General features: G+C 47.5%; 2 protein-coding genes across 7 annotated transcripts in view; both read left to right on the forward strand.

Annotated features, from left to right (window-relative positions):
• The window catches only part of LOC118722596 (endothelin-converting enzyme 2), a 35,868-nt gene extending 30,830 nt beyond the window's left edge, over nt 1-5,038 (forward strand). For 4 of the 5 annotated variants that reach the window (XM_036444276.2, XM_036444272.2, XM_036444271.2 and 1 more), the window contains 9 exons: nt 108-218; nt 1,361-1,459; nt 1,560-1,637; nt 2,179-2,282; nt 2,483-2,593; nt 2,719-2,786; nt 2,940-3,130; nt 3,245-3,340; nt 4,054-5,038. In XM_036444276.2, coding sequence (XP_036300169.1) covers nt 108-218; nt 1,361-1,459; nt 1,560-1,637; nt 2,179-2,282; nt 2,483-2,593; nt 2,719-2,786; nt 2,940-3,130; nt 3,245-3,340; nt 4,054-4,230 — 1,035 coding nt within the window. In that variant the 3' untranslated portion in view covers nt 4,231-5,038. The other variant, XM_036444274.2, reaches the window with a different exon arrangement.
• An 8,432-nt stretch (nt 5,039-13,470) lies between these two features.
• PSMD2 (proteasome 26S subunit ubiquitin receptor, non-ATPase 2) lies at nt 13,471-23,076 on the forward strand. Of its 2 annotated transcripts, XM_036444268.2 has the most exons (21): nt 13,471-13,652; nt 14,087-14,143; nt 14,518-14,682; nt 15,590-15,711; nt 15,895-16,119; nt 16,769-16,927; nt 17,064-17,208; nt 17,369-17,429; nt 17,671-17,817; nt 17,984-18,090; nt 18,284-18,411; nt 18,627-18,714; nt 19,412-19,574; nt 19,698-19,799; nt 19,981-20,126; nt 20,373-20,456; nt 20,671-20,839; nt 20,932-21,026; nt 21,225-21,351; nt 22,467-22,585; nt 22,735-23,076. In XM_036444268.2, the coding sequence occupies exons 1-21, from the start codon at nt 13,518-13,520 to the stop codon at nt 22,915-22,917; spliced, it is 2,727 nt and encodes a 908-aa protein (XP_036300161.1). In that variant the 5' UTR covers nt 13,471-13,517; the 3' UTR covers nt 22,918-23,076. The 2 variants fall into 2 exon arrangements, with proteins under 2 accessions (XP_036300161.1, XP_036300162.1); XM_036444269.2 differs by lacking the exon at nt 20,373-20,456.
• The last annotated feature ends 1,530 nt before the right edge of the window (nt 23,077-24,606 follow it).

Consider the following 24,606-nt stretch of genomic DNA (forward strand, 5'->3'; position numbering starts at 1 on the left):
GGCATCCAAACCCAGGCCTCCATGGTCCAGGGCTAAGAGGGGCTGACCCAGAGACAGCCTGGAGGACAGAGCCATCTCTGGGGGGCCTGGCCCTCTGTCCCTTTCAGTCCTGCATACCAAGGTGGCAGACCTGCATCTCCAGCACGGACGATGCCCTTGGCTTCGCGTTGGGCTCCCTCTTTGTGAAGGCCTCATTTGACCGGCAAAGCAAGGAATTCGTGAGTCTTCAAGTTTCCTCTAACTCCACCCCTTGTTTTAGTTAAAACTCACTGTTCATGTTTGTGAGTACCTATAGGAAAAAATGGAAGGAAATTCATGAACAAGTTAACAGCGATTATTTTGGGTTTGGGATTATGACGGGTTCCTTTTGTCCTTGAAAGTTCTCTGCATTTCCCAAATTTCCTATAATGAGTTTATGTTACCTGTTTAATAAGAAAAAAAACCCCAATATTTATTTATTTACTTATTTTTTTTCACCTGAGGATTGCTTTTCATTGATTTGAAAGAGGTAGGGAGAGGGAGTGAGAGAAACATTAATGTGAAAGGGAAACATTGATCGGTTGCCTCATGTAGGAGCCCCAACTGGGAATCGAACCTGCAACCTGGGTGTGCCCTGACCAGAAATCGAACTCTTGACACTTCCTTTCACAGGATGAAGGTCTAATCACTGAACCACCGACCAGGACTTTATTTTTTATTAAAAGATGATAATGAATGTGCTGAAAGTATTATCTACAAGGATGTTTATGGCAGTGTTGTTTATAATAAGAGAATGAAAACAGCTTTAATGTCTAATCATAGGAGAATGGAAAAATAAACTGTGGTTAGGATGGACTATGAGGTTGCATTAAAACTGATGATATATTTTTTAAGTGAAAAAGAAGTTGCAATATACATACATATATATATATATATATACAATATATATATATATATATATATATATATATATAATTCCATTATATATATGGAAAGACACTATAAGTAGATAATCAAATGTTAAATGAAGTTGTCTCTGAGTGAGGGATTATAAGTGGTCTATTTTCTTCTTCAATTCTCCTCAGTTTTCTAAATTTTCTGCTACCAATGCTTTCTCTTCGTAATCAGATAAAAATCAATGCGCCATATTAAATTTAATATTAATTCAATTTTCAGTTAAATTTTTGATTAATTTGAACAAAAGCCATCCACAATCCCAGTATCTTTCCTTCTCATCCTCCCCAGATGCTCAGCCTTAGTTCAGGAATTTGGGCACTCCCACACGCTCCCCAGGAAGGACAGGGATGGGACACCAGGCGGACGGGGGAGAGAGGATTCATTACTGCGAGTGGGAGGCAGACTCGTGTCCCTTCCCTCCCAGGCGGAGGGGATGATTAGCGAGATTCGAGACGCCTTCGAGGAGGCCCTGGGACAGCTGGTTTGGATGGATGAGAAGACCCGCCAGGCAGCCAAAGAGAAAGTAAGCTGTGGCCGGGGTTGGGGCGCCACCTTGAGGTGGGGATGGAGAAGACAGTTTTATGGGAGCCTGGGGAAGGAAACCCGTAACCTGGACTCTTCAGGCAGATGCCATCTACGATATGATCGGCTTCCCGGACTTCATCCTGGAGCCTAAAGAGCTGGATGATGTGTATGATGGGGTAAGTACCTCTGCCCATCAGTTCTGAACTTCAGCCGCATGCGGGGCACTGTTCCCTGGGCTCAATAGGAGCTCAAGCACTAAGAGGGAAAGAGGTGCTTGTTAGTTCCTTTCAGAGGCAATGCAGGCAACCTACATTGCTCAAGTGCTGGCTCTGTGCTAGGCTGCAGGCTTCACGTTGGTAGAATGCAGTGTTAACCGGCAGGGATTTGCAGTCAAACCTGACTCAAATCCTGTTTCTACCTCTGTTTAACCTTGGACAAGTTGTATAACCTCTCTGAGCCTCAGTTCTCCATCTGTAAAATGGGGTCCTATAAGTACCTACCTCATAGGGTTCTTGTGAGAACAAAAGGAGGGACTATGTTAAAAAAAAAAAAGAAAAAGAAAAAGCACCGTTCATAAATGCTCTTCAAATATTGGTGTTTATTACTTACTAGATATTTTATGGTTGAAGAAACTGAGGCTCAGAGAGGTGCTAATTAGTAGCTAAGCTGGAACTTTTACCTCTCTTGCTTGCTTTCTCCTTCTCACCATTCCCATAGTATGAAGTCTCTGAAGATTCCTTCTTCCAGAACATGCTGAATTTGTATAACTTCACTGCCAAAGTGATGGCTGACCAGCTCCGAAAGCCTCCCGCCCGGGAACAGTGAGAACGGAGGGCTGTAGGCAGTTGGGGCAGCAAGAGAAGTGGGGGGGGGGGGGTTCCCAGGGCTTGGGGGGATGGGCAAAACTGGTCCAAACCAAGACACAAGGTCCTTGCTGCAGGTAGGTCAAGGCTGCTGGGCTGGGAGGAGCATCGAGGGCGTCAGGAGACTAAGCCTCTCCCTCTCCTTCCCCCTCCCCCAGGTGGAGCATGACCCCCCAGACAGTGAATGCCTACTACCTTCCAACCAAGAATGAAATTGTCTTCCCTGCTGGCATCCTGCAGGCCCCCTTCTATGCCCGCAACCACCCCAAGTGTGTGTGAGGCGGGAGGGGCTGGGGCTTGGGGCCTGGGCCTGTGGGTGGGCTGGGAGCGGGGCTGGAGGTAGGATCCAGAAATCCCCCTACCGTGTCTTCACTCAGCATTCCTCACCTACCAGGGCCCTGAACTTCGGTGGCATCGGCGTGGTGATGGGCCACGAGTTGACGCATGCCTTTGATGACCAAGGTAGAGGCCCATGGGGTTGTTCCCTTTGGCCTAGAATTCCCGGTGGCTCCTGCAAGACCTTGAGATGTTGGGAGCAGGTCGAGCAGAGGGAAGCTCCTGACCCCAAAGGCTGAGCTCGGGTCTCAGTGGAGTGCAAAGGTTCCTTCTCCTCAGGGCGTGAGTATGACAAGGAAGGGAACCTGCGGCCGTGGTGGCAGAATGAGTCACTGGCAGCCTTCCAGAACCACACGGCCTGCATGGAGGAGCAGTACAGCCAGTACCGCGTCAACGGGGAGAAGCTCAACGGCCGCCAGACGCTGGGGGAGAACATTGCTGACAACGGAGGGCTTAAGGCTGCCTACAATGTGAGTGCCTGGCCGGCCCTCCAGGGGCTGAGGCCCACCCTGGGGCGGAAGAGAGCTGGGTGGAGGGGATGGGAAGGCCCTGGTGGAACTTACCGCTCCTGTGTCCAACCCCAGGCCTACAAGGCATGGCTGAGAAGGAATGGTGAGGAGAAGCAGCTGCCAGCCGTGGGACTCACCAACCACCAGCTCTTCTTTGTGGGATTTGCCCAGGTATTGCTCTCCTGGGAGGTCTGGGGTCTGCCCCTCTCCCATTTCTTCCTGGGTGTGTCTTTGGAAGTCTGGGGCATGTGGGAATTGGGGCCAAAGTTGGGGGGTGGAAGGTGGTCTGGGGAGGCCTCTTGGCTGGGACGCACCAAAGCCTGAGAGGAAGCCCGAGGAGAGAGGATCCTTCAGGAGGCATCTGCAGATCTCAAAGGGCAGGGCTGGCCTGCTTGAGGGGGACAGGTGGGCAGCAGCACTGATCCTCACCATGAACTGTGAGGTGGCAGTGGCGGAGGAAACTTAAGCTCGGGGACAAAGTGGCTCATCAGGGGCTACCCGGGAAGAAAGTAAGCGGCAGAGTGTGACTCAGGCAGGGTCTCCTCAAGGCACTTTGCACTGCAGCAGGCAGCCGCTAGGGGGTGGGCTTCTTCCCCTCAGATGCAGCAACCCCATTTCCAGGACAGCTTTGAAGGGCCTTCAAGGAATTTGGGGGAGAGGGTGCAGTCCCCGCCCTTACAGCGGATAGCCAGGGGTTGGAGCTAATGCTGGCTGAACCCCCTCCACTACCACCCACCCCCACCTCCCGCCTGTGTCCCTGAGGCCTCCTGAGCTGAGGGGCAGTGCAGTGGTGGTTTGTGTCCCTGGATGGCTCGGCTGCAGCCCCGTCTGTGACCTTGCCCACATTAGACACCGTATGTCCCCGTGTCTGTCCTGGCCCGCAGGTGTGGTGCTCGGTCCGCACACCCGAGAGCTCTCACGAGGGGCTGGTGACCGACCCCCACAGCCCTGCCCGCTTCCGTGTGCTGGGCACTCTCTCCAACTCCCGTGACTTCCTGCGGCACTTCGGCTGCCCTGTCGGCTCCCCCATGAACCCGGGGCAGCTGTGTGAAGTGTGGTAGACCTGGGTCTGGGGGGGAACGGCCAGCTGTTGCTAGGGCCTGGCGCAGCTCGCCCGGCAAGGCTGTTTGCTCTGGAGTTTGGAGAAGGCAAATGCCAGCTAGACTCGGTCTAGCCCCTCCACACACCACAGGTGACGAGTCCCAGTCCCTGCTCAACCACCACATTGTGCCTCTGCTTTGGGGGTGCCCCTGCCTCCAGCAGAGCCCCCACCACTCACCGTGACATCCTTCCATGTCACCTTGCCTGAAGGAGGCCTGGGTGGGGGTGCGGGGCACCAGCTCCCCCAGGAGGGAGTCGGCTTTTCTAGCCCCGAGCTCACTCGCTTGACGGCCATGGGGCCTGCCGTGCCTGCTGCACTCTGACAACGCGGGGCCTGGGTGGTGTGTCTTCCACGCTTCTTCTGGAGGCTCACACGATGCTCATGTGGGAGTGGACTTAGCTCCTTTAGCACCCCCTCAGGGGCCGCCCTCCACCTCATGCTCCTCATACTGCTGCTTCCACACTGCTGCCAACCCTCACTGACAGACCAACTGGACTCGGCTCCTAGTGGGAGCCTGAGGGCCTCTGCAGGCTCCCTGCTGCCTCCTGGTTCCCGGGGCTCAGGGTGGGAGTGTGTATGTGTAGGGGATGCTAATTCCTGTGTATGGCGGCACAACTCTTAGGGGAAGACTGAGTCTTCCCGGACCAAGCCGGAAAGCAGAACAGGGAGAGGAAAGGACAGAGTTTATTTTTGCAGAAAAGAGGGTGGGGAGGGTGTGGTCTTGGCCCTGTAGGACCCTGTGCCAATAAACAGACATGCATCAGTCAGCCTGTCTCTTCCTTTGGTCCTGTTTTCACTTACTCACTTACTCATTCCACCAATGTTTACTGAACACCTACTATGTGCCAGGCACTCTTGTGGACACTCAAAAACTCACGCAGCAAAACGGGAATTGCCGAAACCGGTTTGGCTCAGTGGATAGAGCATCGGTCTGCAGACTGAAAGGTCCCACATTTGATTCTGGTCAAGGGCATATACCTTGGTTGTGGGCACATCCCCAGTAGGAGGTGTGCAGGAGGCAGCTGGTCGATGTTTCTCTCTCATCGATGTTTCTAGCTCTCTATGCCTCTCCCTTCCTCTCTGTAAGAAAATCAATAAAATTAAATTAAAAAAAGAGAAACAGGGGAATGACATTTGAAATCCCAAGAAGATAAAGAGAGGTGGGATGGAAGAATGGAATGAAGCTAAATCTGAGTGGGCAGAATACATCCTCTGCTCAAAGGCTTTGCCACTGTCCTCCCCTGGTGTGTGCAGCTGGGCCCGACACTGAGTTCAGGGTAACTATGGTGCTAGGGTCATGCTAGGGTCAGCATGAAAAGTGGGTGGCACTCACCCTGCAGTGAAGGGAAGCCCTGGCTAAGGTAGCATGCCATTCCCTGGAGCTCGAAGTACCAGCCGCTGCTTGCAGCTGAAAAAGGCATGCATTTCCCTATTACCTCGAAGGCTCAGTGCTCCTGAGAGTCACTCATCCCACCTACATACACTCATCAGGGCCTAGCAAGTGCCAGGCACAGAGATGGCAAATACAGCCGTCACCCTCCAGAGAAAGGGAGGGGAAAAAGCATTTATTGAAAACCTCTTGCATTCTAGGCACCTCTCATTCAGTCATTTATTAATTTATACATTCACAGGTGTATTTTAAAAGTGTATCGATTACCAACAATGTTCCAGTCCCTGGGGATGCAGAGATGAATAAGATGGTTCCTTTTCTCAAGCTACTCTTCTCTTGGCACTTTCACCTTCATGAGCTCATCTAATCCTCAATGCAACGTTTTGTTGTTGATGTTGATTTTCACCGGAGGATATGTTTTCATTGATTTTTAAAAAAATATATTTTATTGATATTTTACAGAGAGGAGGATGGGAGAGAGATAGAGAGCTAGAAATGTCGATGAGAGAGAAACATCGACCAGCTGCCTCTTGCACACCCCCTATCGGGGATGTGCCCGCAAACCAATGTACATGCCCTTGACAGGAATCGAACCTGGGACCTTTCAGTCCGCAGACTGACGCTCTACCGCTGAGCCAAACCGGTTTCTGCATGTTTTCATTGATTTTTAGAGAGAGCAGAAAGGATGGGGAGAGACAGAGAGAGAAATATAGATGTGAGAGAGACACATCGATTGCCTTCTGCATGCTCTAACCAGGGCTGGGGATCAAGCCTGCAACCAAGGTATGTGCCCTTGACCAGAGTTGAACCGGGGACCTGTCAATCTGAGGACCAACGCTCTACCCACTGAGCCAAATTAGCCAGGGTGCAACCTATTTTATAAGTCCTCCAGTTCCCATTTTACAGATATATCCCTAACCACTCACCAAATTCAGAGACCTAATTGAAATCATCTTTAATAGCTGAATGAACTTGAGCCTGTTCCTTAACCTCTATGAGTCTCAGTTTCTTTATCTGTAAAAGGAGAACTACAGCAAAACTGTGGAAAGAGTCTAGTCTCAATTCTCTTTAAAATTCAGTGTTCTGCCCTGGCTAGCGTTGCTCCGTTGGTTTGAGCATTCTGGCAACGCCAAAAGGTTGCAGGTTTAGTTCCTGGTCAGGGCACATGCCCAGGTTGCAGGTTCAATCCCTGTTGGGGGTGAATGCAAGATTCTCACATTGATATTTCTCTCCCTCTCTTTCTCTCTCAACAAAAGCATGTCCTCAGGTAAGAATTAAAAATATATAATTAAAATTCAGTGTTCCCCAAGATGAGGGTGGGTTTGGCTGTTTGGAAGGTTAAGAGTAAAACTCTGCCAGGGATTGGTGCTGGGGTCCCTGGGCGATGGCATCAGCATGTGTCCCACAGTTTGTCTCCTGACCCACCACCAGTCTCCCCATAAAGAGCTATATTTGGGCCCCTGTCAAGTTACCTGGAAGTGCTGGCTGTCACCAAGGGAAGGAAATAGCTGGCTACTCAGAAAGGAGCAAAGTGGCTTGGGGAACGTTAAGACCAAGGGAAGGCATAGCTTGAGCCACTGCGAGCATGACTCTAGGAGGGACGGCTACATGTATCAGAGAGAGGAGGGCACCGCACCTGGAAACCTGGTTCTGGCTCCAGCTCTGTCACCCACTACACGTGTGACACTAGGCATGGCTCATCTCTTCAGGGCTCAGCATCCTTAGCAGTCTGTAAAATAAGTAGTGATTTGGATGAGATGATGTCTGAGGACCTGTTCAGCTTTAATGTTTTAAAAAGGAATTCACGGCCCTAGCCAGTCTGGCTCACTGGGCAGAGCGGCAGCCCATGGACAGAAAAGTCCCAGGTTTGTTTCCAGTCAAGGCACGCACTTCCATTGCGGGCTTGATCCCTGGCATGTGCCAGGAGGCAACCAATTGATGTGTCTCTCTCACATGAAGGTTTCCCTCTCTGTCTCTCCCCCTCCCACCCAATCTCTCTAAAAAAAAAAAAAAAAAAAAAGTCAATGGAAAAATATCCTTGGGTGAGGATTAACAACAACAACAACAATAACAAAAAAGGAATTCATGGGCTTAGCAAATTCCAGAACCCAAAGAAATACTAAGAAATGGTTTGTGAAGTTTGGGTGTTGCATAGAGGATGAGATTTGTATGTCAGAGAGTATATTGAGTAAGGAGAGAGGCTTGGCAGCATAAAGCCTTGCCCTGACCTCTGATTTCAGAAGCCAACTTAGAATACTGACCAGCTGGCCTCCGTGACATAGAAATTCCATCTGCAAAAAGGTAAAAGTGTCTAATAATAAATAGCAGCTTTCATTTACTAAGTCCCTATTTTGTCTAAGCCTGTATGAAACACTTTAAAAACACCATCTCATGAATTTCCCACAATAATTTATAATGTGGTTTTATCATCTCTGTTTTACAAGGAAGAAACTAAGGGAAAAGATTATATAACTTCTGCCTGGCTGGTGTGGCTCAATGGTTAAGCAATCAATCTATGAATCAGGAGATCACGGTTCGATTCCTGGTCAGGGCACATGCCCAGGTTGCGGGCTCAATTCCCAGTAGGAGGTTTGCAAGAGGCAGCTGATCAATGATTCTCTCTCATCATTGAGGTTTCTATCTCCTCTCTCCCTTCCTCTCTGAAATCAATAAAAAATATATTTTTTAAAGATTACATAACAGGAGTGGGAAGAGACTGAACATAAACTGTGCACCTATGGATGAGGACAATGGGGGGTGGGGAAGGGGCAGAGGGTGGGGTAGGAACCTGGTGGAGGGGGAAAAAATGAGGAACTTTTGTAATAATATGAACAATAAGAGTTTATTAATAAAAAAAGATTACATAACTTCTAATGTCAGATTAGTCAGGCTGCATTAAAATAATATATGGAACTCAAATGCTGTTAATCACTACCATTTAGTCTTCTAAGTCATAGACTCAAGCACAGACAACTGTTCTCCAGGCAATTTCATCATAAATACTTCTATGTGAGACCATCACCAGCAGGTACATTTCCATGCTCCCCAGCTCCCTTGGGCCAGGCACATGTGTCAACTAGGCAGCTGCAGGAAACTTAGGCACATGTTGATCTGAAACTAAGCCAGGAAGCACCTGTTTGCTGAGCACTCTGCAGGTGCTTGGTTCCAGAGGCAAGGCCAGGTGGACAGGTGACAGACCTTCACCCTTAGCAGCCCCGCCATGCTGACATTCCTCTGTGATATGCTCTGGTGTGTTAAGGCAGAAAGGGGATGAAAGGGTGGTGCTCCTGAGTGGACACATGAGAGCAATTATTGGTAAGAGCTGGACCATAACCTACACTGTCCCATTAGGAAGTATGATTAGTTCTCGTGCACAACTAGGTAACATGTCAAATAATGATTATACACTTGGAAGCATGCTGGAAATGTCAGGCTAGAGGAGAGTCCCTTATAAAATAAGCACAGTTTCAGCCCTGGACAGTGTTTCTCAGTGGTAGATCATTGGCCCACACACCAAAGGGTTGTGGGTTCGATTCCCAGTCAATGGCATGTACCTGGGTTGCAGGTTTGATCCCAGATCCCAGTCAGGGCACATGCAGGAGACAACCAATTGATGTGTCTCTCACATTGATGTTTTTCTTTTCTTTCTTTTTTTAATTTATTGATTTTTTAGAGAGAGGAAGGGAGAGAGATAGAGAGCCAGAAACATCGATGAGAGAGACACATCGACCAGCTGCCTCCTGCACACCCCCTACCGGGGATGTGCCCGCAACCAATGTACATGCCCTTGACCGGAATCGAACCCGGGACCTTTCAGTCCGCAGACTGACACTCTACTGCTGAGCCAAACTAGTTTCGGCCATTGATGTTTTTCTTTCTTTCTCTCCTTTCCTTCTACTCTCTCTAAATATCAAGGAGGGGGGGGAGGGGGGGAGAGAAATCCTCCGGAGGAAAAAAAAAAGATACAGTTTCAGTAACATGACTTACAAAGTTGCTGAAACCGTTTTGGCTCAGCGGCAGAAGTAGAGCGTCAGTCTGCGGACTGAAAGGTCCCGGGTTCGATTCCGGTCAAGGGCATGTACCTTCCGGTTGCGGGCACATCCCCAGTAGGGGGTGTGCAAGAGGCAAGTGGTCGATGTTTCTCTTTCATCGACGTTTCTGGCTCTCTATCTCTCTCCCTTCCTCTCTGTAAGAAATCAATAAAATATATTTAAAAAAAAGAACTAAAAAAAAAGGAGAATCTGGACAGTTTTTCAATGTCTCACACTGACTCTAAAGAGAGCCCCAGGCCCTTATTATACAAAGATGACATTCAAGAAATATTTGTCAGCCTGGCTTGTGTAGCTCAGTGATTGAGCGTTAACCTCCTCAGGAGGTCACAGTTCCATTTCTGGTCAGGGCACAGGCCTGGGTTGCAGACTCAATCCCCAGTAGAGGGTGTGCAGGAGGCAGCCAATCAATGATTCTCTCTCATCACTGATGTTTCTCTTTCCCCCTCCCTTCCTCTCTGAAATCAACTGAAATATATATATTTTAAAAGAAATATTTGTCAAGGCCCAGCGCAAGCCTGGTATTAGGTTGGGTGCTAGGGGCACAAAGATGGAGAGGACACAGTTCCTGTTCTCCAAGAACACAGAGTCTAGGGAAGGAGAGAAGTATGAATCAAGCATGGTGGGAGTACAGGGAAGAAATGAGTCACTTGAAGCGTAGAACAGGAAGTGTCCTGGACAGGTGACGTTGAGCTGAAGTGCAGATGGAAGAAATTTGCTAGCTGAAAACAGTGAAGGGCATTCCATACACAAGGAAAAAGCCAGTCAGCTTGAAGGGCAGGGCATGTTTAGAAATGGTGAAATGTTTAGGATGATCAGAAGGGGTACACCAGCCCTGGCTGGTTTTGCTCAGTGGATAGGGCATTAGCCTGAGGAATGAAGAGTCCCAGGTTTGATTCCAGCTAAGGCCACGTGCCCGGGTTGCAGGCTCGATCCCCAGTAGGGGTCATGCAGGAGGCAGTCGATCAATGATTCTCTCTCATCATTGATGTTTCTATCTCTCCTTCTCCCTTTCTCTCTGAAATCAATTAAAATATATATATATATATATATATATATATATATATATATATATATATATATATATATTAAAGAAGGGGCACACGAAATAGGCATAATGAGAGGTTAAGAGTCTGGAGAAGAGAAGTTATAACAGCAGGTATGAAAAAAAGGAATTGTAACACCTGCTATCCTGGGAATTAACAGTAACAAGGGCCACAGTGTAATCAATGTGACTCTTTGAAGAATATCACACAAAGTAAGTAGCAACCTAGTGGAAACAGTGCAATGCTGTGTCCTGCCAAGAGCACTTCTGGTGCTGAGTTATTTAAGTGATGCTCTGGCTTGAGTGGTTTTCAGATGAACAGAGCCATCCATAAGATGCATAGCTCTCCATCTCAGGCCATGAGTTTGGGGGCAGCACAGCAGGCTGGAGGACGCAATTTGAAGGAAGGCCGTAGGAAGACAGGTGATGGGCTGGTCCTCCTTGGAGAGCAATGTGGCCACAAGGCTGGGAGTTTGGCCAAATGGTAGGAAGGAGTGTTACTGGGAGGGCAACCTGACTGAAATGAAGTTGAGAGGGACTATCCATGTTATCATAGGGTCTTGAAATAACTTCCATTTACCTCAGTCCTGCAGATTTCAGGTAGGTGGAGAATGACAACTGTCCGCTTTCCAGTCGTCAGGTACCTAGCCAAGCACTTCATATACATTGTCTTATTTCATTCTCATAACAACTTATGAGGGAGATACTTTAGTACCCACATTTCACAGAGGCAGAAACCAGGCTGAGAGGTTAGAACACTTGTCCAATGGTCACAATTAGTGAAGGGCAGAATTTGGTTTTATTTTTAAAAATAATTTTATTTATTTATTAATATATCTTATTGATTTTTTTACAGAGAGGAAGGGATAGGGATAGAGAGCTAGAAACATTGATGAGAGAGAAACATCGACCAGCTGCCTCCTGCACAGCCCCTACCAGGGATGTGCCTGCAACCAAGGTACATGCCCTTGACCAGAATCGAACCCGGGACCTTCCAGTCCACAGGCCGACGCTCTATCCACTGAGCCAAATCGGTTCCCGCAGAATTTGGTTTTAAACGCCAGGCCTGCTGCTCTTGAAAGCTTCTGTCCTCCCATTCACCCCCAACTTTTTATTTTGAAACATTTCAAACCTACCAAAAGTTGAAACAAAGTATACAACAAACAATTCGCATGCTCTTCATCTGGAGTTATCTGTTAACAGCCTGTGTCTTACGCCACATCACCCCCATCTCCTCGATGATGGGATATAACTGGTATAAAAGACAAAAAACCTGTGCTCTGATATAACAAAGTCATGAAAAAATGAGAGATTTAGGAGACATACCTTTACAGATGACTGAAGAAAACAGGACAATATATGGACATCTTGAAGTCAGAGATAGTAGAGGCAGAACAGGTATAGTCAACTCAATTTCTGTCAGCAGACCAGGACTGGGGAGTCATTGGTGATGGAAATGCAAAGTCATCCCCAGAATCCTAGCATGGAATGGAAAAAAGCAATAGGTTTTAAAATGGGCTGCAGACCTTTACACCTATATTTATACAAATATTTAGCCAACATTCACTCAGTGCTAACCACACTGTGCTAGTGTTGTTGTTTTTAATATTTTTACTTTTTAAAAATTGATTTCAGAGAGGAAGGGAAAGGGAGATAGAAACATCAATGATGAGAGAGAATCATTGATTGGCTGCCTCCTGCATGCCCCATACTGGGATTCAGGCATAAAACCCTGACCTGAATGGAACTGTGACCTGCTGGTTCATAGGTCGACACAACACTGAGCCACGCCAGCCGGGCTGTTTTTGATTTTTTAAGTAACCTTTCTGTGTTCTTTTATGCTTCAGAACGCAACAAAATGACTCTAGGCCAAATGCTGAGTTTCTCACCAGCTGAAGGGGAGGATTACTTCCTCTTTTCTCACCTTCTAGATACAGACACATAGCCCAAACTGAAGGAGAAACTTTGTTTCCCAGCAACAGTCAAGAGCTTGGAAGACAGAGATCCCAATCCTACTCCTGACTATATATGATTTCCTCTGTAAAATGGACACAACCCTATCCAATTCAAAAGGTAGTAAGACAATATGTGATATTTAAAACCAGTCATGTCAGTGTCCGTCGTACCTGAGGAAGACCCAGACAGACAGAGGGCAAGGACTCTTCCTTGTTCCGTTTTTAGCCCAGGGAGGCATTACTCCCCCTGGCTCCACAGGTGGACTTAAGATGGTAGCCATATTCTCCTGGTAATATTAGAGCTCACTCCTTCAACTGGGGGAGCGGGGAGGGAATGTAATAAGGTTACCACTCCACGGTGGAGTAAGGCTACACACAGATTACACAAACTTCACACAGACGGCAAACAAAGCGTCCTGGCTTTCGAGAATTTCGTCCCGCCACGCAGCCAACTGGGGCGTCCCTGTGGGTTAGCGTTCGCAGCGCCATGAGGAAACCGATGGGCGGTCTCCAGGCGCACAGCCGGCTCAGCTCCCACAGCAGGAGGCACGCCCGAATCCCAACCCGCAGTCTCGTGGCGTTCAAGAAACTCGCGGTCCTAGGTTTGCGCCCATGCCGCGCGGGCAGCTGGGAACTGTAGTTTTCCTGCAGTTTCCGAGCGGGACTCCCAGGCCGTGGCGTCATTTCCGGTCCCAGGCCGGCTCCGGAGCTGGAGGGCGGGGCGTCATGGGCGACGCGCGAGGCTCCCTGGGAAACGGGGCGGGGCGTGCGGGGTGCGCGCGCAGCTGGCCGGCAGTGGCAGCGGAGATGGAGGAGGGTGGCCGGGACAAGACAGCGGTGCAGCCCCAACAGCCCCCATCTACGGCCCCCGGCGGCGCGGAGGAGAAGCCGGGCGGCAAGGAGCGGCAGGATGTCGGGGACAAGGACAAAGAGCAGGAGCTGGTGAGGCATGGCTCCGGAAGCCGGTGCGGGCTGAGTCACGGCGGCTCCGTAGGCCTCGGGGCAGATTCCCAACGGCCCCGCCGGCCCCTGGAGGGGGCGGATGGGGTACCCCCGGGCTCCCGGCACCCTGCTTCTCTGCTCCTCATCCACAGTTCCGCGCTGTTACGTTCGCCGCCCTCACTAACCCTCATCACCGCCTCGTGAGGTGGTCCGAGGTGGCTCATTGTCATCCCATGTTTTAAAGTGGCATTCAAGCAGGACTGGTCCAGAAGCCAGGCTGCCTGCCCAGCAGGACTTCCCATCCCGCGGTCATTCCTGGTCCACCTGATCTCTCCTAAAGAGGCAGGCTTACTGCCCACCTGCCCCAGGGTGAATGGGAGGAGGATGTGTGTGGGATTCCTCCTCTTGATGAGCTTCTTCCTCCAACCCTCCAGTCTGAGGAGGACAAACAGCTTCAGGATGAACTGGAGATGCTCGTGGAACGACTGGGGGTGAGTCATGATATGTTAACATGAGCGGATTCGTATTTGCAGCTTTCCCACTTGTTTGCTTTATTCTGTCCTGAGGCAACACGATGCGAGGTATAGGGAAAGATGGACTGTGTTGGGATCAGTGTTATGATGTTTCAAGGGAGGAATGTAACAAAAGGTACTTGAAGTATTTTGTAGCTTTCTCTCTGGGAGAAGCAATTCGTGAACTTTTAGACTGGGTCGTTTGTTTTGTGTGCGGGTAGTTGGGGAATCACAGATGAATAGACAGTGATTTTCCTAGAGGAGCAGTTAAACACATGAACGCTGACTTCAGGGATGTGCCTCCTTTTTTTTTTTTTTTTTTTTCTTGTCTGCCCCTCACATCTCCTGATCAGGAGAAGGACACGTCCTTGTACCGACCAGCCCTGGAAGAACTGCGGAGACAGATTCGTTCTTCTACAACTTCCATGACTTCAGTGCCCAAGCCTCTCAAATTCCTGCGCCCACACTATGGCAAGCTGAAGGAGATCTATGAGAACATGGCCCCCGGGGAGAATAAGGTAAAACTGTTTCAGAAGCTGGTGGAGGCCTCATCTAGGAATGCCTTTTCTTGAGTAACCATGGCGCTCATGGAAATCACTGGAAACCTGATAGACCTGAGACCAGAGCTAGTTGAATACAGCCTATCATAGTCAAAATACATGAGCTGTTAGGAGGATTGGCTTTTCAGAAGATTTCTGACATTTATGTTGGACATTGGGATTTTATTATCATGACCTGTTTTACTTGTTTAACCTTATTTTTTTCTTTTCCTTATATTCCATGTACATTCATTTGTTTTATCTTTAAAATAACACATAGTTCAGTCACTTCTTTTGCTTGTTGTAACAACCCTAAACTAGGAACTCTTCAGTTCTCACCTAATTACTGCAGCAGCCTCCTAACTGGCCTTCTTTGTTTTTTACTTCCTATACGGTTTGTCTTTCATGCAACAGTCATAGTTGTCTTTCTAGATTGTGAGTCCTTTTTTGCTTAAAACCTTTTAGTAGTTTATTGTTGTGATTAGAATAAAACTGAGAGTCCATCTTTCTCCACTCCTTCCTCATCACCATCCTTTAGCCATGTTTGTTTAGAAGGGATGCAGTGCTCTGGTCGGGTGGCTGAGTTAGTTGATTCCATTTACCGAAAGGTTGAGGGTTTAATCTCTGGTGGGGTGTGTATGGAGGCACTGATCCATGTTTTATATCCATGTTTCTCTAAGTATCCAGAAAAACATTTCCTTGGGTGAGGATTAAAAAAATAAAAGGGAGATATCAGTACTAACCCTAGGGTTATCGTGAGGCTTACCTTAGTTGCCATGTGTAAATTTCTAGAGGTTGGTGCATAGTTAATACTTAATTTGGGGGATTGATTCCATAGTGTGATACTCTACCCTGGGTTTAACTTTAAAGACTGGTTTCTTTAAAGCGTTTTGCTGCTGATATCATCTCTGTTTTGGCGATGACCATGAGCGGGGAGCGTGAGTGCCTCAAGTACCGGCTGGTGGGCTCCCAGGAGGAATTGGCATCGTGGGGTCATGAGTATGTCAGGTAAGACCTTTCCTTGGGACTCTGAAGGGGGTTCTGAGACATAATTCCGAGCCCGGTCTTAGAGCATTATCTGTCTTAGAGTACCAGTGTATTGAGTTTCCCAGACACTGAATTCCCTGACTCACAGGGAAGTGCTTCCTGTGAAGCTTGAGTGGGCCCTCATGGTCTGGCTCTATCCATTAGGCATCTAGCAGGAGAAGTGGCTAAGGAGTGGCAGGAGCTGGATGACGCGGAGAAAACACAGCGGGAGCCACTGCTGACCCTGGTGAAGGAGATTGTCCCATACAACATGGCCCATAATGCAGAGCATGAGGCCTGCGACCTGCTGATGGAAATTGAGCAGGTGGATATGCTGGAGAAGGACATTGATGAGAATGCATATGCAAAGGTCTGCCTCTATCTCACCAGGTGAGCAAATATGATAGGAAATGATGACAGTCTACTGTCCCAGCACTTCTCTCTTAATTGTGCCTCCTCTGTTTTCTCAGAGCATTTGCATCAAATGTAGTGCCAAACTGTAGTTAATTTATTGATGCCTGTAAACTACCGTATTTTTCGGACCATAAGACGCACTTTTTTCCCCCCAGAAGTGGGGGGGAAAAGTCCTTGCGTCCTATGGTCCAAATATAGCCTACACATATACTTTAAAAAAAAAGTTTTTTTACTTGCCCGGCTCTGTGTGGTCTCTGTGTGCTTGCCCGGCTCTAAAATGGTTCTAAATGCTGCTATTTACTTTACAGGGTTGATTACATGTGTTTATGACTGTGATGTTGGGTTTTAATGCACATAAAATATTTTAGGACACTATTTGTTTCAGAATCTTTTTTTCTTCATTTCCCTTCTCTAAAAACTGGTGCGTCTTATGGTCCGGAGCATCTTATGGTTCGAAAAATACGGTACTTGAGGACAGAAACATGTCTCCTTAGTAGTCCCGGCATCTGGCATAGCGCCTGGATAACATATATATAGTATTTAGTATTTATTTTGGGTAAGTGAAGTAAATGGGGTAAATGTACGTCTGAAATTTCTGATTCCTTTATTATTTTTACCTTTGTAGCTGTGTGAATTATGTGCCTGAGCCGGAGAACTCTGCCCTACTGCGCTGTGCCTTGGGTGTGTTCCGAAAGTTCAGTCGCTTCCCTGAAGCTCTCAGATTGGCACTGATGCTCAATGACATGGAACTGGTAGAAGACATCTTCACCTCCTGCAAGGATGTGTATGTGGGGAAGAAGTTGGCAGAGGAAGAGATAAGCTCATGGGTGGGAGCTTGTAGTTTCTGGTTAGAGCTTGAGGGGCTTTTCTGTGTCCTTAGTGGGTAGGGGCTGAGCAGTTGTGATGGCTCTCTCCCACAGGGTAGTGCAGAAGCAGATGGCATTCATGCTAGGCCGGCACGGGGTGTTTCTGGAGCTGAGTGAAGATGTGGAGGAGTATGAGGACCTGACAGAGATCATGTCCAATGTGCAGCTCAATAGCAACTTCTTGGCATTAGCTCGGGAGGTGAGACTCTGCCCTTTTCTGTCAAAGCTTTCTTGGTTGTGATTTTATGTGATTATAACTGACTGAATTCCTTGGTTAGAATTTCCATTGAGTGGGATGTCAGAAGGGACAGCTAAGGGTAGACTCGGGGAGCAGTTGTGACCCTCTGACTTCTCTCCAGCTGGATATCATGGAGCCCAAGGTGCCTGATGACATCTATAAAACCCACCTGGAGAACAATAGTGAGTAGCTATCTGCTTATGTGTGGGGATTGGAGGAGTATTAATTATGCCCCTTGTATTGGGAGTGATAGGTTGGCCAAACACATTTATCCTGGAGAGCTCAGAATTCCCACAGACCTTTCCTCCAGGTCAGTGTTGGGAACAAAGATAGAGGATCCTAGGGGGCCAGCTCAGAACCTGGTACCAGCTGCCATGTTTCTTACCCTACTCTTACCCTTCCTTTCCTCTCCCTCCTGTGCAGGGTTTGGAGGCAGTGGCTCTCAGGTGGACTCTGCCCGCATGAACCTGGCCTCCTCTTTTGTGAACGGCTTTGTGAATGCAGCCTTTGGCCAGGATAAGCTGCTGACGGATGATGGCAACAAATGGCTCTACAAGAACAAGGACCACGGTATAATCCTGTTTCTGCCTTATCTTTGTGTTGTTTTGGTCACTCTTGTCCTCCCAGGTTCACCTGTTACCTGACAAGTGATCCCCAGTGCAGTTCCTGGGAGAGCTCTTTATAGCAGTTTTTTCGGTTTAAGGCCGTTTTCAGACAGATCTTTTTCTTGGTATAGGAATGTTGAGTGCAGCTGCATCCCTTGGCATGATTCTGCTGTGGGATGTGGATGGTGGTCTCACCCAGATTGACAAGTACCTGTACTCTTCTGAGGATTACATCAAGGTTGGTCTGGGCATAGCCCACTAATGGGGACATCCCCTTCCCTGTTCTAGGGCCCACAGGGCCTCCCGTTCCCTGGCCAGTTATCTGGTTTTTAACTCCAGTTTAGGCAGGTGCTACTTTGTGGCCTGTGTTGTGTCTTTGCAATAAGGAAGGTAGAGCAGTCTGAGTGGAGGATCTCTTTGCACTTTTGCAGTCTGGAGCCCTTCTGGCCTGTGGCATTGTGAATTCTGCGGTCCGGAACGAGTGTGACCCTGCCCTGGCACTGCTCTCAGACTATGTTCTCCACAACAGCAACACTATGAGACTTGGCTCTATCTTTGGGTAAGGCTTATTGCTTCTCTTCTGGTAGTGCTCAGCCTGAAATCTCTGTAAAAAAGGGAGTTGGCCCTTTTCACCATTGTATTGCCAAGAACTACCATTATGCCTGTCGAGTACTTGGCTCTTTGTGACTGTTGAAATAATGAATGAATGACCAATCCTCTTTTTGTTCCTTCCTTGGATGTGTGTGGGGGACTGCATCTCCCTGGCTTTTGCAGGCTAGGCTTGGCCTATGCGGGCTCAAATCGTGAAGATGTTCTAACACTGCTGCTGCCTGTGATGGGAGATTCCAAGTCCAGTATGGAGGTGAATAGAGACTGTTGGTCATTTATGGGATGTGGGGAAATACTCGAGTCCTACCACTCTCTGTCATAAACAGTGAAAAAAGAGATGGAGTTGGGGCTGGGAGAGGGGGGAATTATATCATTTTCAGTGAAATCCCTTGGAACTGGGATTCTAAGTCCCAGTGGTGTTGCTGCTAGTTCCAGCCCTTGAGATCCATGAGGAGTACCAGACTAGAGTGGCTAGTAACTTCACCCAGTTTGAGGGGAGTTAGTCTCACTCACTGGTTTAGTTATTGGTCAACCCTAAATTTTCTTACTTGTATAGAGTTGTTTTAGTGATGGATAAGTATAGCATAGGCTTTAGTCAGAAAAACCTCAGTTCAAATCCTCCCACCTCTGCTTATAAGTATTGTGATTTTAGACACATAACTTAACTTCTTTTGGCTTCACTTTCCTCACCATTAAAAGAGGAATAACAGTAGGAACTGTTTCATGGGTTGTTGTGATTAAACGTTAATAGTATCAAAGTAGGTGGCATAGTGGCTGACGTAATAAGTATTCAATGAATTATTGCTACTATTATTATTTTGGCCTACCATCAGAAAGGGATTTTTACCTAGTGCAGTTACAGCAGGTTGTAGAAATTTGCTGTCTGGAGTCAAGATAGGTAAACAAGTATTTTAATAACTTATGTGTAATACTGACTTCCCTGTTTCTAGGTGGCAGGTGTGACAGCTCTAGCCTGTGGAATGATAGCAGTGGGATCCTGCAATGGAGATGTCACTTCCACTATCCTTCAGACCATCATGGAGAAGTCAGAGACTGAGCTCAAGGACACTTATGCCCGTTGGCTTCCTCTTGGATTGGGCCTCAATCACCTGGGTGAGGGGATATCTCTCTATTTGGGCAAAAGGCTGACAATAAATGGATACAAGAGGGACAGCTTATGTGTCAGGCTGTGGTGTGGAAGCAAGTGTCTTCTGACCTCTTGAATCTGTCCTGTAGGGAAGGGAGAAGCCATTGAAGCAATCCTGGCTGCGCTGGAGGTTGTGTCAGAGCCATTCCGCAGTTTTGCCAACACACTGGTGGATGTGTGTGCCTATGCAGGTGTGTGTCTTTGTGCTTCCCAGCGACTCCATTTCTTTCCTAGACCTTATTTCAGATTGTTCCTCCTGGCTCAGTCATTCTGATCTGTATTAGATTAGTTAGCTTCTCCTATTCTTGGAGGGAGCTTTTCTTTGGTACCTTTTCATTTCTACCCTTCCTCATTCTTACCATCCTGCTATAGGCTCTGGGAATGTACTGAAGGTGCAGCAACTGCTCCACATTTGTAGTGAACACTTTGACTCGAAGGAAAAGGAGGAAGATAAAGACAAGAAGGAAAAGAAGGACAAGGACAAGAAGGAAGCTCCCGCTGACATGGGCGCACATCAGGTACTGTGGGCAGCCAGGCACTCTGAGTGAGCTCGGAGCGAAGAGAAGTTTGCAGGGTAGAGGGTGGAGCTGGTTTGGCGTGGCTTTTGCACCCCTCTGAGTATGGCTGTGTATTGACTGGATTTCATACATGAGGGGAAAGGGTGTGCCCCACAGGACAGCCTTTTCTTTTCAGGCAGGACTCTAGTCAAAGGTGAGATTTTTGTTGCCTGAGCTTACTGGGTTCTGCTGCCTCTTCAATTGCAGGGAGTGGCTGTGCTGGGGATTGCCCTTATTGCTATGGGAGAGGAGATTGGTGCAGAGATGGCACTACGAACCTTTGGCCACCTGGTGAGTACCGCAAGGAGAAGATGAGAATATACTGATTTTGATGCCTGGGGTTCCCTTGAGGAAACTTTTCTGACGGGTTTTCATGGTTGAGAAATATTTTTTTCTGTGCCCTTTCTATAAAACTTGTTTAAAGCCTCTTTTACCTATTGTTCCTGTAACAAAGCTTATTTTTACTACTTTCTATGATACTCTTGTTATTTTCTTTTATTACCAGTTGAGATATGGGGAGCCCACACTCCGACGGGCTGTGCCTTTAGCACTGGCCTTAATTTCTGTTTCAAATCCACGACTCAACATCCTGGATACTCTTAGCAAATTTTCTCATGATGCTGATCCAGAAGTTTCCTATAACTCCATCTTTGCCATGGGCATGGTGGGCAGTGGTGAGTATCAGTCAGAAGAAGATCATAACCAGTTTGGGAGAAGGTTTGAGGACCTTTTTTTCCCAATACTCCATGATGCTTAACATTTCCAGGTACCAATAATGCCCGTCTGGCTGCGATGCTGCGCCAGTTAGCCCAGTATCATGCCAAGGACCCCAACAACCTCTTCATGGTGCGCTTGGCACAGGTAAAGAATAGAATTGTTTTCCTTAGAGTTTGCTAAGGGACATGTCTCTGGGGATGGAAGGGAGACATGTAGTGACATGAAGGGGACCTTGAGTTCAGTCTGGAAGGGAGGAGGTGAGTGCGTTGGATTTCTGTGTAGCTAAGTTAGTTGATGTCTTTTCAGATGTGACTCTTCACCTCTACTTTCTGTATTTTTCAGGGTCTGACACATTTAGGGAAGGGCACACTCACTCTCTGCCCCTACCACAGTGACCGGCAGCTTATGAGTCAAGTGGCTGTGGCTGGGCTGCTCACCGTGCTTGTCTCTTTCCTGGATGTCCGCAACAGTGAGTTCCTGTCATCTTATATGGTGGCACATGGTGCCCTGTCTCCATCCCTGCCAGGGCCATCTTGATCATTTATGAGCGAGGCTTTGAGTTAGCTCTGTACCACTCTAAAAGTTTTGAGGGCCTGTGATGGACCTCATGAAACTTTTATCTCCCACACTTCTTTTTTTAAAATCCTCACTCGGTTTTTAAAATTATATATTTTTCTTGACTTCAGAGAAGAAGGGAGAGGGAGAGAAACTTCAACAATGAGAGAGAATTATTGATCGGCTGCCTCCTGCATGCCCAGACTGGAAGTTGAGCCTGCAACCCAGGCATGTGCCCTGACTGAGAATCGAACTGTAACTTCCTGGCTCATAGGTAAAATGCTCAACCACTGAGACACGCTGGCCGGGCACCCAATGATTTTTTTAAAGAAATATATTTTATTGATTTTTTACAGAGAGGAAGGGAGAGGGATAGAGAGTTAGAAATATCGATGAGAGAAACATGGATCAGCTGCCTCCTGCACACACCCTACTGGGGATGTGCCTGTAACCAAGGTACATGCCCTTGACTGGAATTGAACCCGGGACCCTTCAGTCCACAAGCCGTTGCTCTATCCACTGAGTCAAACCGGTTATGGCAAAGGTATTTTTTTCCATTGATTTCCAGAGAGAGTGAGGGTGGTGGAGGAGAGAAAGAAAAACAGTGTAAAAGAGCCACATTGATTGGTTGTCTCACCTTTGCCCCTACTGGGGCTGGGGAACCTACAGCCAAGGTACGTGCCCTTGACGGGAAATCAAACCTACAACGCTTCCATCCAAGGTCCAATGCTGTAACTACTGAGCACCCGTCAGGGCATATCTAGCATACTTTAGATCTGGCCCAAATATATTTCTTTAGAGGAAGGAGAACTGAGTCCAATTTCTGCTCTTGAGTGCCTGGGGGAACGCGATTATCAAATTCGAGGGCTGTTAGCAAGTAAGGTGGGGACACCTCTGGTTTATAGTAGTGGGGAATGTGGGTTCAGCTATATAATGGGTTAAAGAGTCAGGGCTGGAATGAGGTCCCTAGGTTCAGATCAGGCTTGTCTTAATGTCTCTAACTATGTTTGTCATGTGTTCTTCCCTCAGTCATCCTAGGCAAATCTCACTATGTATTATATGGGCTGGTGGCTGCCATGCAGCCCCGAATGCTGGTTACATTCGATGAGGAGTTGCGACCATTGCCAGTGTCTGTCCGTGTGGGCCAGGTGAGGGGTTAAGTGGAGGGGAGGGCTCAGACTGTATTCTAGAACTTGGAGAATGCACATGTACCTGCTTCTCTGAAACTGGTATGGGCTCTGGGTTGCTGCTGCATTGCTCTCTGGGATTCCTTCATCTCCATTTTCTCACCCTACAGGCAGTGGATGTGGTGGGCCAGGCTGGCAAGCCTAAGGCCATCACAGGGTTCCAGACACACACAACCCCAGTGTTGTTGGCCCACGGGGAGCGGGCAGAATTGGCCACTGAGGAATACCTTCCTGTTACTCCCATTCTGGAAGGTTTCGTTATCCTTCGGAAGAACCCCAATTATGACATCTAAGTGTCCACCAAAGGCTCTGAGCTGCAGCTGATATGTTAGTGGGCCATGCTCCCTTATGCCAGAGGTGGACACTGCTCCAGACCTTTGTTGGAGTTGTTACCTCCTGTTCTTTTGTTACTGAGTGAGATCACTTTGTTGAATAAAGACCTTTATCCCCAAGGTCCCTCTCTGTCTGTTTTCTGGGGTATGGTGGCCAGAGGCCAGAATGGGGTGGGGAGTAGATGTGAGCCAGTATTGTTTGCAGCAACTCTGAGCCTTGGCTAGCAGGGAAGCTGCCCTGAATGGAAAGAACTAAGCCCTTTTTCCTTCTCTCTTTCCTAATCGTCTTAAGATAGTGGTTCATCTTCAAATCCTTGAGATGCTGATAAATGTAATGGATCTTCTTTCTAGGAGATGAATATACACACATTTATACAAACTCTTACAAATAACTCTGTGAGGGCTTTGTAGACCCATACACCTCCCACCCCAACCCTGTCAGTGCACACCCTTCTCAAGCCCGTTATTCCCTGACTTTGGACTAAACTAAGGATTCCTGCTCTAAGAGGCAGCAGAATTAGCCCCGCTCTTGATAATTTGACTTCTGTGTTGATGTATGAAAAGGACATTTTTAGCTCCTATGACCCTCTGTCACTCTTGGGAGGTTGCTGTTTGAGAAATTTGATCATGTTAACATCTATTGGGCTTCCTTTCAGAATCAGTATAAGAAACTTGACCCTGACCTTTCCCTGGTATAGCAATGGGAAAGAGAAATGGCCTCCTTCCTGGAATATAATCACTCGATCTGCAGTACTTCCTTGTGGGGATGGTATAGCTGCACTGGCTATTGGGGCCTGGGCCTCTGGATGCAGTAGAGAACATGCGGTCCTGGCAGTAATTGCTAGCATTTTACCCAATACTTACTATGGGATTAACCTCTGAACAGTGACTGGCACTTAATAGGTCTATAAATGTTAAAAGAATAATTCTACATACTTCTGAGACCTCACAACAACTTTTGAGAGAGGTATTATCCCTGTATTTTGGTGAGGAATGTAATGTAGAGATTCAGTAACTTCTTCAAGGTCATGTAGTAAGTGGTGGAGTCAGGATTGGAATCCAAATCTATTTGACTCCAAAACCTGTGCCTGTAAATTCACTATATTAATCTGTCTATGTAGCTTTGGAGATTTGTAGACCCCATTGTAGTCCAAGCTTTTGCTAGCTGGAGAAGCAGCAACTTTGGATTGAGTGTCTCCATTGTCTTCTCTGCTTTCATTTGGCAGCCTGTATAAAACCTGTATAAACGGTTAAAGCACTGACCTTGGGAGAGCAAACCTGTCCAACTCCTTTCATGAGACCTGTTGTAATTTTGAGAAAATTAGCATGTCTCATGAGCCTCTGTTATCTATATAAGGGGGATATAATAATTGCCTTACCTGCTATCCAATGGTGGTGATGTTAAAATAAATTACAAACTGAAAACAAAAGGGTAATTGGAGTAGTAAAGTTTCATGGTGGCTCTTAATCTTTTTGCCATCAATTGTTCATTCAGCAAAAAATAACCAATGGAGCCTTACTCTGCATTCTAGTTTGCGGGAATGCAAAAATTGAAGAAAAAAAAAATCTTATCAAAAAGCTTATGTAATGGAAAGAAAACAATTTAAGATCAATACTGTACTAGGTGAACATGTTACCCTGGTATTGAAA

The sequence above is a fragment of the Pipistrellus kuhlii genome, unplaced genomic scaffold (assembly GCF_014108245.1).
Source record: "Pipistrellus kuhlii isolate mPipKuh1 unplaced genomic scaffold, mPipKuh1.p scaffold_m20_p_2, whole genome shotgun sequence".
In the NCBI taxonomy this organism is placed as follows: Eukaryota; Metazoa; Chordata; class Mammalia; order Chiroptera; family Vespertilionidae; genus Pipistrellus; species Pipistrellus kuhlii.

Bases quoted from the DNA above. Each gene is read 5' to 3' on its own strand.
- PSMD2 (XM_036444268.2), top strand. From the start codon at position 13,518: ATGGAGGAGGGTGGCCGGGACAAGACAGCGGTGCAGCCCCAACAGCCC. The intron at 20,127-20,372 runs GTACTGTGGGCA...CTTCAATTGCAG, and splicing joins CTGACATGGGCGCACATCAG to GGAGTGGCTGTGCTGGGGAT. The intron at 21,352-22,466 runs GTGAGTTCCTGT...TTCTTCCCTCAG, and splicing joins TTTCCTGGATGTCCGCAACA to TCATCCTAGGCAAATCTCAC.